Below are 11,847 nucleotides of genomic sequence, written 5' to 3'. Positions count from 1 at the left end.
ATCTGTATATTTACTGGAAACACACTGTCTCCCCCGGCGCCAGCACCGTCGGATACGTGGTCGCACCCAGGACGACCTCGACCGCCATCTCGCGCGTCGCCTCGACCGTGAGGGCCTCTCCCTGCGCCCATCGCAGGTGAAGATCGCCCCGGGGCGTGTGCAGCGTCCCCTCGGCCGCCTCGAGCAACTCACGGCGCGGGGCGATGCGCACGCGCGCGAAGCCGGGCTCGAGGGGCGTGACGCCGAACAGCTGCGTGACGATCTCATTGACGGGACTGGCGCTCCAGCCGTGGCAGTCGCTGCGGGCGTTGACGTCGTCCTCGGCCCACGTCGTCAGGTTCTGGGCCATCATCGCCCGCCACGGCGCCAGCAGCTGGGCGAACACCTCGGCGTACAGGCCCGTGTGCTCGGCCGCGCGGAAGACGTAGAACTGCATGGCGTACGAGCAGCGCGCCAGGCCGGGCGCCGCCAGGGTCTGGCGCAGCAGCCGGCGCGCAGCGTCCCCGGTCACCGTGTCGGTGAGGATGGCGAAGACCTGCGTGTGCTGGCTGTACTGGGCCACGCCCGGGCCATCCTGGTAGAAGGCGGAGGCCTCCCCGCGACACTGGGCGTTCACGGCGGCCTGGAGGGTGGCGACGCGGGCGCGGTACTCGTCGGCGGTGCTGCGGCGGCCGACGAAGTCGCACAGGTCGGCGGCATGGCGCAGGGCGTAGGCATACAGGAGGCTGTTGACCGTGGCGGCGCCCGTGGCGTGGTAGGCCGGGGGCATGCACGAGGCGAAGATGTGGCCCGGCACCATCCAGGCGGCCACCCAGTCGACGAAGGGCCAGGTGTCGGCCTCGAAGCGGCCCACGAGGCCGCGGGCGGCGTCCAGGCGGGCCTCGAAGTGCTGCACGATGCCGTCCACGGTGCCCAGGTAGCGGCGGACGAGGGCGGCGTCGGCGTGGTAGCGCAGGTGGTCGTGCAGCATCAGGATCCAGAACAGCGAGAACAGCGGGATCTGGCGGCTGGGGAAGCCGCTGGGCGACTGGGCCCCGATGAGCCCGTCGGGCGTGCGGCTGGCGTCGAACTCGGCCAGCGTCTTGCGGGCCAGCCGGTCGTCGGGCGACAGCTGGTAGCCGAAGCGCATCTGCAGGCGCGCGTCGGCGGCGAACTGGTTCTGCTCATAGAAGGGGCAGTCCTCGTACGTCTCGTGGCGGCAGTTCTGCAGCGTGCGCAGGCTGATGGCCCAGATGCGCATCAGGTCCGGGGGGGTGGCCTGGAGGAGGCGCGTGGTGACGGGCAGGGGGTACGAGGTCTCGCGCAGCGCGATGCCCGAGACCGTCAGGGGGGCGTCGGCCGTGACGATGTCCAGCTGGCAGTAGCGGAAGCACCGGAACCAGAAGGGCTCGAAGGCGTGGGCGGGCTGGCCGGCGGCGACGGTATAGAAGTCCCGGGGGCCGTACAGGCGCGCGCGGCCCCCCCGGGGATCGGATCGATCGGCCTTGGAGCGCGGCCGGGGGACGGGCGACGTGTCGACGCCGAGGTCCTGTTCGTAGCACTCGGCATACAGCAGGCTCACCGCGGCCCCCGCGCCCCCCGGCAGGCCAGGCGCACAAAGGCCGTCAGCAGATGCGCCACGGCCAGATCCACCGTCACGCGGGCGCGCGCCGGGACGACGACGGGCTGGTCGGCGCGGATCAGGGCCGTCCACTGGTCGGCGGAGACCGCGCCGTGGGTCTGGATGACGCCGTCCAGCCGGCCGGGGGTCTCGGGCAGCGCGGGGATGGGCCGCGGGGCCAGGCGCCACGGACTCACGACGGGCAGCATCTGGACGGCGGCCGTCTCCTGGGGCACGGCGGCCGGCCAGGCGGCGTCGTCGTAGGGCGGCGAGTGCCAGCCGGCGAGGGCGGCATCCTCGGTGACACGCTCGTTGATGCACAGGAAGGGGGGGCCCAGCAGGTAGTTCCACTCGGATCGGGGCACGATGCGGCGGGTGGTCTCCTCGCAGCAGCGCCACGGGGTGTCGGTGCCGACGGGGGGCCGCCCCGGGACGGCGGGGACCAGCAGGAAGCCCGGCCGCGGCCGGCTCACGATGGACGACGAGCCCGGGACGAGGCTGGAGTAGCGCAGCACGCGGGCGCTGAGGACGTTGCGGTGGCGGCCGCGGCGGAGATGCGGCCGGATGTCGACGGTCTCGTAGTGCCACTGGCCCCGGGGCGACTTGCAGGGCCCGAAGCTGACGCGGTGGCCGTTGACGAACAGCCGGTAGCGGCTGTCGGCGGAGACGTGGAGGAGCACTGGCTGATCATCCTGATCATCCTGATCATGATCATCGGGCTGCCACGAGAAGGTCTTGCGGAAGAGGAAGAAGCGGGCGGGCTGGTTGTCCTCCTCGCGGTAGTGGGAGGGGGGGAGCCAGACCCAGGGGGGGTGCAGCGACCAGTCTTCCATGGTTCTGGTTCTTCTCTCTGCTCTGGCGAGGAGACGACGGGGCATCCAGAAAGAAGCTCAAGTAGGGCTGAGGGGGAGGGAGGGTTAAGTAAGGTATGATGTTGTAAGTATGTATGTATACTTACTACGGACGGTCTGTGCCGGTCGGATATCCCGCTCGGGGGGTGTTGGCCCGATACGAGACAGTACAATACAATACGGTACGGACATGACCTGACAGCCCGAAACCCCAAACCCTAACCCGTTTGGGTTTTTCAGCCCCCGAACCCCTACCCTAAGGGAATTGGGGTCCATTATGGATTACTCGAGGCAGTCGGATGACTAACTAGTCTTCCATCCTGGATCATTCGCCACTGTCGCTCTTAATTAACGGGTCTTCGCCCCGCACCTCCCTCCCCACACCTGCAACCGAACAGCTGCCCTCTGACTGCTACTACTGCTGCTACTACTCTTACTACTGCTGCTGCTACTATTCTTACTACTCTTACTACTTCTATTAATCCTCCCTCATCATGTACCAGTTCGTCCTCGGTCGCTCCAGACCCGCCCTCTCCAACCTCGGCCAACGCCTGCCGGGTATGCCCTCGCGAGAAGCACAGGACGCACAGGAAGGATGGACTGACCCGAAGAACAGACAGGCCCCCCATCGCCCGCTCCGACAGCTACCACTCGGACGGCTCGCAGCGCGGCCACATCCCCCTGCGCTCGCTGCGCGTGCAGGGCGCCGCCTGGGGGGCCGCGGGGGCCAGCATGTACGCCACCCTGCACGGCGTCTACCTGATGCTGCGCGCCTTCCGCCAGATCCGATATATTTAGCAGGAACAAATAGCATGATCGTGGCTCTGGCACCTCCTCCTCCTCCGCCGTAGTACGTAGTACAACGTAGACTTCCATCGTAATTCTCCATCAGGTGGCGAAGGTCGGGTTCGTCGTGACGTCACGACCCGAGTGGCGTCGGGATGCCCTCATTTCCTTCTCCTTTCCCCCATCACATCCTCATGCCCCATCCCTCCTCCACCCCCCCTTCGCTATTCTGCCATCCGGACCAGAAGAGAGAGGATGATGCAACGCTCCGATCTCGTCCCCGGCGACCACCGCGTGTCCGCCCAGCAGCAGCAGTAGCGCTTCATCGACATGATCAGCCACAAGGTGCGCAACCCGCTGTCGGCGATCCTGCACTGCACCGATGATATCCTGGACGGCGTGGCCTGGCCGGGCCGGGGGGGAAGACGGGGGGAGGGGGAAGGATTGGGATGGGGATGGGGATGGGGATAGGGTTAGGGTTGGGGATAATGATGCCGACAGGATCAACCTCTGCGTGGCACACCAGACGAAAATCATCGCGACCAGCCCCGGCGCCAGCAGGCCATCGCCTTCGAGTACCAGGTCGACCGAGGCCCGCGTCGGCTGGGTGCTGGCCGACATGCACCGCATGAGCCCAGGTGCTCATCAACCTGCCGGACCACGACGGTTGCGTTGAAGCCCCTCTTCGGGCGAGACTCTCGTCCAAAACGTCCCCACAAGCGAACGCGATGAAGGCGAGTTGGCATCACTGGGTCGCCACCGTCTCCCAAACCGTACAGACCTTCGCGTTGCCCCGGGAGGATTGCCTCGACATCGCCCAACGAGACGGCGTCCATCGCCCCGGAAAAGACACGCGAGCCGGTCATGATATCATCATCATCATCTTCGCCAAAAGCAGGGTCAGGATGCGCGAGGAAGTTTGATATCCGTGTCATTGTCCGAAACGGGTAGCACACGGCATCCGACATGTTGCTCGAACCGACGCCGCGATGGTGACCATCTCGGTAGGTACGGCTTATATATAAACCATAAACCGGCACACCGAACATCTGCATTCTGAATCCCATGAGCCGGAAGACATCACCATGGCCCACTCCTCCAACTGGTCTCTGTGGACAACGATGGCTCTCTGGGCCGCGGGGGTGCGCGTCCTGACGCGGCATCTGGGCATCCAGCCCGAGTCGTCGGCCGTCCTGCTCGGGGAGATCATCGGCTCCTGGCTCGTCCTCAACGCGCTGCTCCTTGGGCTGAAGACATGGTACCGCCGCCGATACAGTCCCTTCCGGGATATCCCCGGCCCCGAGGTCAGTATGCCCCCTGGCGACCCCCCCCCCCCGGACGTGGACGTGGACTGGACTGGGCTGATATCGGGTGTGTGGCAGCCCGGCCCCTGGCTCTACGGCCACGCGTTCGACATCTTCGACGAGCCGCTGGGCCGCCGGATCACGGACTGGGGGAACGCGCAGGCGTACCCGCACGGGCTGATGCACTTCTTCGGGCTCTTTGGGGTCTCGTATCTGGTGCCCACAAGCCCCGCGGCCCTGGCGGAGGTGCTGAGCACGCGGGCCTACGACTACGTCAAGCCCGCCGGGTTCAAGCGCTTTACGCGGCGGTTCTGGGGCCATGGCATCGTGTCGCAGGAGCAGGAGGAGCACCGGCTGCATCGGAAGACCTACCAGGCGGTCTTCAACCAGGGCAACATCGCCCAGGCGCGAGGGCCGCTCTCGACCAAATCCCGGCAGCTGGTGGACCGCATCCACGGGCTGTGCGCGCCATCCCCGTCGCATTCGGCGATCGTCCCCGTCACCCAGCTGACGGCGAGGGTGTCGCTGGACGTCACGGGCCTCATCGCCCTCGGGGTCGACTTCGAGACCATCCTCGACCGGAACCCGCAGGTCCTGGAGGCGCACGAGGCCCTGTTCGCCGGCTCCCGCGACAAGCGGACGCTCTTCGCCCTGTACAACGCCGCACCGCGCTGGCTCGGGGGCCTGATCCCCCTGCGCGTCGCCCGGCGCATGGATGAGGCCAGCCGGGTGCTCCGTGGCGCCTGTCGGCAGGCGATCCGGTCTCGCGCCGCCGTCAAGGCGAACGGGCAGCGCCTGGACTTTGTCGCGCACCTGGTGCAGCAGGGGCTGTACGACGAGGAGGCCGCCATCTCCCAGATCATGGTCATCCTGGGGGCGGGCTACGAAAGCACGGGGGGCACGCTGGCCTGGATCCTCTACTGCCTGGCCACGCACCCGGACAGCCAGGCGGCGCTGCGCCAGGAGGTGCGGTCGAGGTCGAGGCCGATGGACGAGTCCGACTACGAGGCGCTCCCCCTGCTGAACGCCGTCGTGCTGGAGGCGACGCGCCTCTACCCGGCCTTCTCGTTCCTGCTGCGCAAGACGATCCGGGCGACGGCCATCAGCGGGCGGGCGATCCCCCGGGGGACGTACGTGGCGCTGTGCCCGCACATGGTGAATCACGCCCGTCACCTCTGGGGGCCCGACGTGGAGGCGTTTCGCCCGGAGCGCTGGGTGGATCGGTCGAGCCCGGCAGGCCCCAAACTGGATGCCACGGGGGGCGCGTCCGCGGCCGTGTGCATGCTGTCCTTCTTCTCCGGCGCCCGCAGCTGCGTGGGACGGGCGCTGGCGCTGGCCCTGATGAAGCGGCAGGTCGCCCTGCTGGTCGACCACTTCCAGCTGGACCCCGTGGGGGGGACGCCCCAGGCCTCGGGGCTGTTCGCCACCAGTCCACCGGCGGATCTGCACGTCCGGTTCACGCAGGTCCGGTAGCAAGTAGTTCTATGTATCTAGCCAGGAAGTGAGTTACCGGGGCACCCGGATCGAGCCGGATTGCCCGGATGTAGGGAGGGAGGGAGAAGAATCCGGAAGGGTTACTTACAGTCGACCGGATGCGGGTATGGGGCGACGAACCCTAACTCGAAGAGACCGCCCCCGCAAATGCACGTTCTTGCAAAATGAAAGCATCATCCACTCGTAGCCAGGTCCAGAGCATCCGGCTATATCACCGGCGACGGCGACGGCGACGGGGGGAAACACAGCACCCAGCAACCAACCGACCATGGAGGCTATGGAGGCTGGACCCGTCCGCCAGCCGCTCGACGTCCCGTCGCTGGAGGCGTATGTCCACCGCGCCGTGCCGGCGATCCAGACGCCCCTGCAGGTGCACCAGTTCCCCCGGGGCCAGTCCAACCCCACGTACCAGCTCACGGCCGCCGACGGGGCGCGGTACGTGCTGCGGAAGAAGCCCCCCGGCCGCCTGCCCGCCCCGGCCGCGCATCCCATCGAGCGCGAGTACCGCATCCTCGACGCCCTGCGCCGCCACGGCGCGGTGCCGGTGCCCCGGGTGTACAGCCTCTGCGAGGATGCCCGCGTCCTCCAGACCCCGTTCTACATCATGGAGTTCCTGGACGGGCGCATCTTCGCGGATGGCCGCATGCCGGGGGTGAGCCCCCACCACCGGGCCGCCCTGTATGGAAACCCTAACCCTAACCCCAACCCAAACCCTAGACCCTGATAAACCCTACCCCCCCCCCCCTTCTGCTGGCCTCCTGCCTGCTGGTGGAGTTTGCTGACGGACGGACCCCGATCAAGGTGGCAGGACGCCATCAGGACGCTGGCCACCATCCACCGGCTGGACGTGCAGGCGCTGGGGCTCGAGACACTGGGCCAGCCGGCCGCCTTCTACCGGCGCCAGGGATCGACCCTGACCCGCATCGCCCGGCAGCAAGCCCATCCCCCCCGGGCCCCCCTGCCCCATCTGGCCGCGATGCACCGCTTCTTCGCCTGCGCCGCGAGCCAGCCCCGGGATCGCAGCACCCTGGTGCACGGTGACTACAAGATCGAGAATCTCATCTTCCACCCGACCGAGCCGCGCGTCCTGGGGGTGATCGACTGGGAGTTCTGCACGCGCGGCCACCCGCTGGCGGACTTTTGCACCCTGACGCACGGCCACCCCCCCTCCCTCTCCCCCGCCCGGACGGACTGTACGGCCTGGTATGCCGACCTGGCCGGCTGGGACCCGACCGGCGACCTGGCCTGGGGGGACGCCTTCGTCCTGTTCCGGACGGCCGTGCTGACGCAGACCGTGCAGGCCCGGGAGGCCGGAACGAGCCGAGCCCAGGACCCCCTCCCGCTGGCTCGCGCGGCCTGGGCCCGCGTGCAAGGGCTGAGTCGACTGTGATGGAGGCTGCTGCATGGCCATTGGGGCCCAGAGACGGGATGGGGGGCGCATGGAAGACGACAAAGTCCGAGTGCCGTGGACCGTCTGTCCGCATGAAAGGAAGCAGCGGTCATATTATTCGGTGACCACACAGAGTCGCAACAACAACGACGACAGGCAGCACAGCAAGTACAGCAAGAGATATAACCAGAGAAAGAACCGCCATTATCAGCTAGCATCCTCCGCGATAATATATATCCGACAGTCAAGCTGTATCTGTCTTCAGAACTCGCATAGAATCAGGAACTTCTTTAATTTACGACGCCTGTCGGGCTGGTTTGATAATTTCACCGTAATATAAATCTTAAGGTCACTATTGAAGCGACTGTCCCAGCAAATATGTCAGCAAATCTTTTTATCCAGCCAGAACTGAGGGGGTTCATTCCTGGTATATATAACAAAATCTGTGGGCTGACCCTCAAGAATAAACCCTAATAAAAAAAAGCCCTAAAACACCCGATTACAAAAAATATATATAAAAGAGCCCGGTGACTGAGAAGCCTATAAAGAACCAGAACACAAGTGGGCAGGGAACAGAGCCTTTCACGTGTATAAGAGATAAGAAAATATTTACCGGCGTTGCTATCTTCACTATCCCCGGTGTCTTCAGAAAATATAATAAGATTAATATATTTAACAAGAATATTACTCTCCCTGTGGTGTAAGTTCACAGAGAGTGATCTGTGAATAGAAAGCTTCAGTGTCTGCTGCTGTGAAATAAAAGAGTCTGGTAATATGGAGTAAACTTTTATAACTAAGAGACCGAGTCAGATCATGCCCACTGGATAAATAATCCAATACCCAGCCTGATCCCCGATGGAGATTGTCAACTGCTCAGCGTCAATAATCGCGCTGGCGGCGGGGGCACCAGTAGTACCAGTAGTACCAGCACCAGAATCAACACCAGCGCCAGTACCGGCCAACAGCCGCCCCAGCTGAACTAAGAAATCCCCCGCCACCGGATATGCGATGAAACCGATCCGTTTGGGGGGGAAGGGGTCCAGGCCAACGCCATCTATCTCTGCGCTAGTGGCAACAAGATTACTTTTTCTTAAAAAAAAGAAACCCTAACCTTCGCCGTCCTCACCACCGGGCGGATGGATGCGTGCTGGAAGTTGCTACATTTGACTCAACAGGGTACTCGGAGAGTATCTACATTGCCTGTTGTCAGTCCCGTTTGTCGTTTGTTGCAGGACACCCCGGTGGAACCCTCGATCAATCCTGGTGCAGTGATGGCAACGAAACAAACGGCTTCAATGGACAAATTCAACTACGACTAGGCAGAGAAAATGAGAGAATTGAAACCCGTCCCCCGTCGTGGGCGCTGTCTCTGATCGTTGGGATACAGATCTACAGAGTCTACTCGCCAGTCAGGCGGACTGCAACATCATGGGTAAGCAGAACTGCAGGGTTGCAACATACTACATCTAGCTCCTGGGGACTGACAACAACGCCACGGTGGGGACCGTGTAGGCAACACAAACGAGCCTCCCTGCTCGGTCTAATACGCTTCACTCGTTCTCCTCCACCCCGATCACGGTCGACTTGAACTTCCGCGCCGGAAGCCTGCGGTTGAAGAGGATGTCGCTTTCACGGTACGAGCGGTGCTTGAGCTCCGGCAGGAAGAAGTAGGCCATGACCCAGCAGACGGTCGCGGTGCCGGCCCAGACGTAGCCGCACTTGCCCGCCAGGTTCCATCCGGTCGTGTTGAGCATCTTGGAGGACAGGTAGATCATGGGGATCTCCGCCACGTAGTAGCCCGCGCGCCCGACGGCGGTGCTCAGCGCGCGCAGGCGCACGGACGAGGTCTCGGAGATGATGGTGTACGAGATCGGGCCCTGGGTACCGGCAAACACGAAGGAGATGACGACGCCGAGACACGCCTGGGCGTAGTTGGTATGGTGGTTCTGGGGCACCGAGGCGCAGATGCCGAGAATGATGAGCAGGGTGATGTTGGTGGCGGTGCCCCAGAGATAGATGGTGCGCCGGCCGAACCAGGTGGTCAGCAGCCAGGACAGCCCGTTGGCGACGAACTGCAGGCACGAGTTGATCAGGTTGAGCTGGAAGGCCATGTTGGGCGAGATGCCGGCCTCTATCACGGGGGTCATCGTCAGTCGAGGCCGTTTCTTAGGGCACGCGGGGGGGGAACTGCCACTCACGCTCGAAGAAATAGGTCGCCTGGTTGGCGATCAGATTGCCGGCAAAGTTCTGGGACGCGTAGATCAGGCAAGTGATGATCGTACGCCGCAGATCAGTCCCCCTCAGCAGGTCCAGGAGGGTCGGGGCACCGCCCATCTCGGCCTCAATCTGCACGGTGCGCTCCATCATGGCCAGGCTCTGATGCGCCTCCTCCTGGGACGTGGCGCCGAGACGCTTGATGGAGCGGAGCGCCTGCTCCTTGCGACCATGCCGGATCAGCCACCAGGGGGACTCGGGGGCGAGGAAGATGAGGATAAGAAGGGGCGTCTGGGACGGGTCAGTCAGTCAGTCAGTCAGTCAGTCAGTCAGTCAGGATCCGGGCGAGGGAGGGAGCGGACTCACGGGGAAGATCCACTGCAGGGCCAGGGGCATGCGCCACGCCCACTGATCCGACCGGTTATTGTAGGCATAGGTGGCCCCGGCGACGATGATGGACCCGATCGACCTGCTCATCTGCAGCGTCGCCGTGCAGGCGGCGCGCAGGGAGAGGGGGACGATCTCACTGGCATAGGCGGGGGAGTTGGCGATGAAGAAGCCCCAGGGCACGCCCTCGAACGCCTGTCCGATCACCATGACGGCGAGGGAGTCGGCGAAGAAGGAAATGAAGATGGTGGCGTTCATCATCATCAGGGCCAGGATGGTCGTCCAGCGGTAGCCCAGACGGTTGGTGACGGGGCCGGCCAGGAACACCCCGATGAACGCACCGCACTGCCCGGACTGGAACAGGGCACTCTGCCAGCGCGTGGGGATGGTCCAGTCGCCGTCGACATGGACCCCGTACTTTTTTTGAAACGCTTTCAGGGCGACGAAGTTGGTGTTCAGGAACATGTCGAACGATTCCATGACCTAGGCAAGGGGGGGGGGTGCGGTCAGCGATCAATCGCGCAGTCCCGGGGGGAAGGGATTAGGGGAAGGGGAAGGGGGCAACCCACGATGGTAAAGCACATGGTGAACGCCCACAGGCAGGCCCAGGGGTGCTTCTTGGCCGCCTCCCATACGCCCAGCTGATGCTCGCGGTTCTCCCCATCGACGGCGTCGTGCAGGAGGTCCGGATTGTCCAGGACCTCGGAATGATGGATGTTGCTCTTCTCGCCCTTCTGCTCCTGGTGCAGCTCCTCGTGGGCCTTGGTGTCCGCCGACATTTCTTTGGATGGATGGATGGATGGATGGATTGGATGGGTCCGTGTCTGGACGAAGGGAGTAGGAAACCAGGCGTCGGGGACACAAGGGGCGGGCGTGCGGGTCTTATATACCCCTGACGGGACGGCCTCTTGGGGGGGGGGGGGGGTTTGGAGGGGGGGACTGACAAGGACGCGACGTCGTCCCACCGGGGATTTGCCTGTTTGCCCGACGGTCGAAGCGAGGTCGCACAGGCGACGATTACCGGAAGCAGGCCAGGCACCGCAACCAGTCCCAGTCGACCCAAGCAGGGCTAGCGGAGGGGGGCGCTGGCGCGCAGGCCGCTCGTGACGGGCACCGAGGGCTGGAGGTCTCACCGGCCGGGGGGGGGGGGGGGGTGGTGGTTGGTCACAGGAGAGAACTGGTCGGCCACGTGTCTGATGGGCTTGTCTTTTTTTGGGGGGGGGAGGGTCCCCATGCGGGGTCCCCAGACTGGCGTGGTCTGTGGGAGCTGGTGGTGCTTGTCGGAGCTTGTTTGGTGTCTGGCCACGAGGCTGACTGACAGGCCGGTGGTGGTTGGTGGAATCCGGCACGCCCCGAGGGCAACAGTCCGGGTTGGGCGCCCCGGCCGATTGGTCCGTTCTGGCCTGTCCAACCCAATCTGACCGACTCTGATGGTTGGTGGAAATGCGCGGGGGCGGACTAGCGCGGGGGTCCCAATCTCCGGGGACCTGGGGGAGGGCGGGCGCGCGAGGTGACATGGGGCCGGCCAGCCGGAAAAGAGCCATGCCGCCCTCCAACCAGCCTGTGCTGTCGCATGGTGCCGGGGTCCCCGTGATGGGCCCACCTGCGTGTGACGGCCCCAGCCCTGGCCAGACCGACTGGAGCAGCCGCGTGGATGCGGGCTGTCAGACGCGCGAGAGGCCCGAGGGAGGTGGCGTTCCGGGCGACAGCGCAGCCGGATGGATGGATGCATCTGATCACCCGTTCCCGCGGCATGTGACTGGGTTATCAGGGTTTAGGGTTTAGGGTTTAGGGTTTAGGGTTTAGGGTTTAGGGTTTAGG

At 64.5% G+C, this 11,847-nt stretch overlaps 6 protein-coding genes across 6 annotated transcripts; 3 read left to right on the top strand and 3 right to left on the bottom strand.

Moving 5' to 3' along the window:
• Positions 1 to 10: 10 nt before the first annotated feature.
• On the bottom strand, positions 11 to 2,433 carry BO70DRAFT_381082 (putative rhamnosidase B; the record flags this gene model as incomplete). Its single annotated transcript, XM_025545439.1, has 2 exons — positions 11 to 1,528; positions 1,597 to 2,433. 2 exons carry the CDS (start codon positions 2,431 to 2,433, stop codon positions 11 to 13), a joined length of 2,355 nt encoding a protein of 784 aa, XP_025397320.1.
• Positions 2,434 to 2,437: 4 nt separating this feature from the next.
• BO70DRAFT_95014 (uncharacterized protein) lies at positions 2,438 to 2,828 on the bottom strand. Its single transcript, XM_025548870.1, has one exon. The coding sequence runs from the start codon at positions 2,725 to 2,727 to the stop codon at positions 2,518 to 2,520; it is 210 nt and encodes a 69-aa protein (XP_025397319.1). The 5' UTR covers positions 2,728 to 2,828; the 3' UTR covers positions 2,438 to 2,517.
• Positions 2,829 to 2,945: 117 nt separating this feature from the next.
• Positions 2,946 to 3,249, top strand: BO70DRAFT_430825 (uncharacterized protein; the record flags this gene model as incomplete). Its single annotated transcript, XM_025548185.1, has 2 exons — positions 2,946 to 3,009; positions 3,068 to 3,249. The coding sequence occupies 2 exons, from the start codon at positions 2,946 to 2,948 to the stop codon at positions 3,247 to 3,249; spliced, it is 246 nt and encodes an 81-aa protein (XP_025397318.1).
• Positions 3,250 to 4,358: 1,109 nt separating this feature from the next.
• BO70DRAFT_372610 (cytochrome P450) lies at positions 4,359 to 6,014 on the top strand (the record flags this gene model as incomplete). The annotated part of the gene is made up of 2 exons (XM_025544861.1): positions 4,359 to 4,541; positions 4,620 to 6,014. The coding sequence occupies 2 exons, from the start codon at positions 4,359 to 4,361 to the stop codon at positions 6,012 to 6,014; spliced, it is 1,578 nt and encodes a 525-aa protein (XP_025397317.1).
• Positions 6,015 to 6,312: 298 nt separating this feature from the next.
• On the top strand, positions 6,313 to 7,425 carry BO70DRAFT_411534 (phosphotransferase family protein; the record flags this gene model as incomplete). The annotated part of the gene is made up of 2 exons (XM_025547289.1): positions 6,313 to 6,713; positions 6,810 to 7,425. The coding sequence occupies 2 exons, from the start codon at positions 6,313 to 6,315 to the stop codon at positions 7,423 to 7,425; spliced, it is 1,017 nt and encodes a 338-aa protein (XP_025397316.1).
• A 1,410-nt stretch (positions 7,426 to 8,835) lies between these two features.
• On the bottom strand, positions 8,836 to 10,847 carry BO70DRAFT_340324 (putative MFS maltose transporter). The gene is made up of 4 exons (XM_025541283.1): positions 10,596 to 10,847; positions 10,006 to 10,509; positions 9,624 to 9,930; positions 8,836 to 9,556 (listed from the first exon to the last, which is right to left on the bottom strand). The coding sequence occupies exons 1-4, from the start codon at positions 10,803 to 10,805 to the stop codon at positions 8,976 to 8,978; spliced, it is 1,602 nt and encodes a 533-aa protein (XP_025397315.1). The 5' UTR covers positions 10,806 to 10,847; the 3' UTR covers positions 8,836 to 8,975.
• Between the last annotated feature and the right edge of the window lie 1,000 nt (positions 10,848 to 11,847).

Source organism: Aspergillus heteromorphus (genome assembly GCF_003184545.1).
Source record: "Aspergillus heteromorphus CBS 117.55 chromosome Unknown BO70scaffold_21, whole genome shotgun sequence".
In the NCBI taxonomy this organism is placed as follows: Eukaryota; Fungi; Ascomycota; class Eurotiomycetes; order Eurotiales; family Aspergillaceae; genus Aspergillus; species Aspergillus heteromorphus.
Note: the sequence above shows the minus strand (reverse complement) of the source record. Positions and strands in the feature narration are given on the sequence as shown.

What these genes read in the sequence shown, in the direction of transcription:
- BO70DRAFT_95014 (XM_025548870.1), bottom strand. Translation starts at nt 2,727, where the DNA reads ATGGACCCCAATTCCCTTAGGGTAGGGGTTCGGGGGCTGAAAAACCCA.
- BO70DRAFT_340324 (XM_025541283.1), bottom strand. Translation starts at nt 10,805, where the DNA reads ATGTCGGCGGACACCAAGGCCCACGAGGAGCTGCACCAGGAGCAGAAG. An exon ending in TCACCATGTGCTTTACCATC is followed by an intron (nt 10,510 to 10,595) that starts GTGGGTTGCCCC and finishes CCCCTTGCCTAG; the next exon opens with GTCATGGAATCGTTCGACAT. An exon ending in CCCTGCAGTGGATCTTCCCC is followed by an intron (nt 9,931 to 10,005) that starts GTGAGTCCGCTC and finishes GACCCGTCCCAG; the next exon opens with ACGCCCCTTCTTATCCTCAT.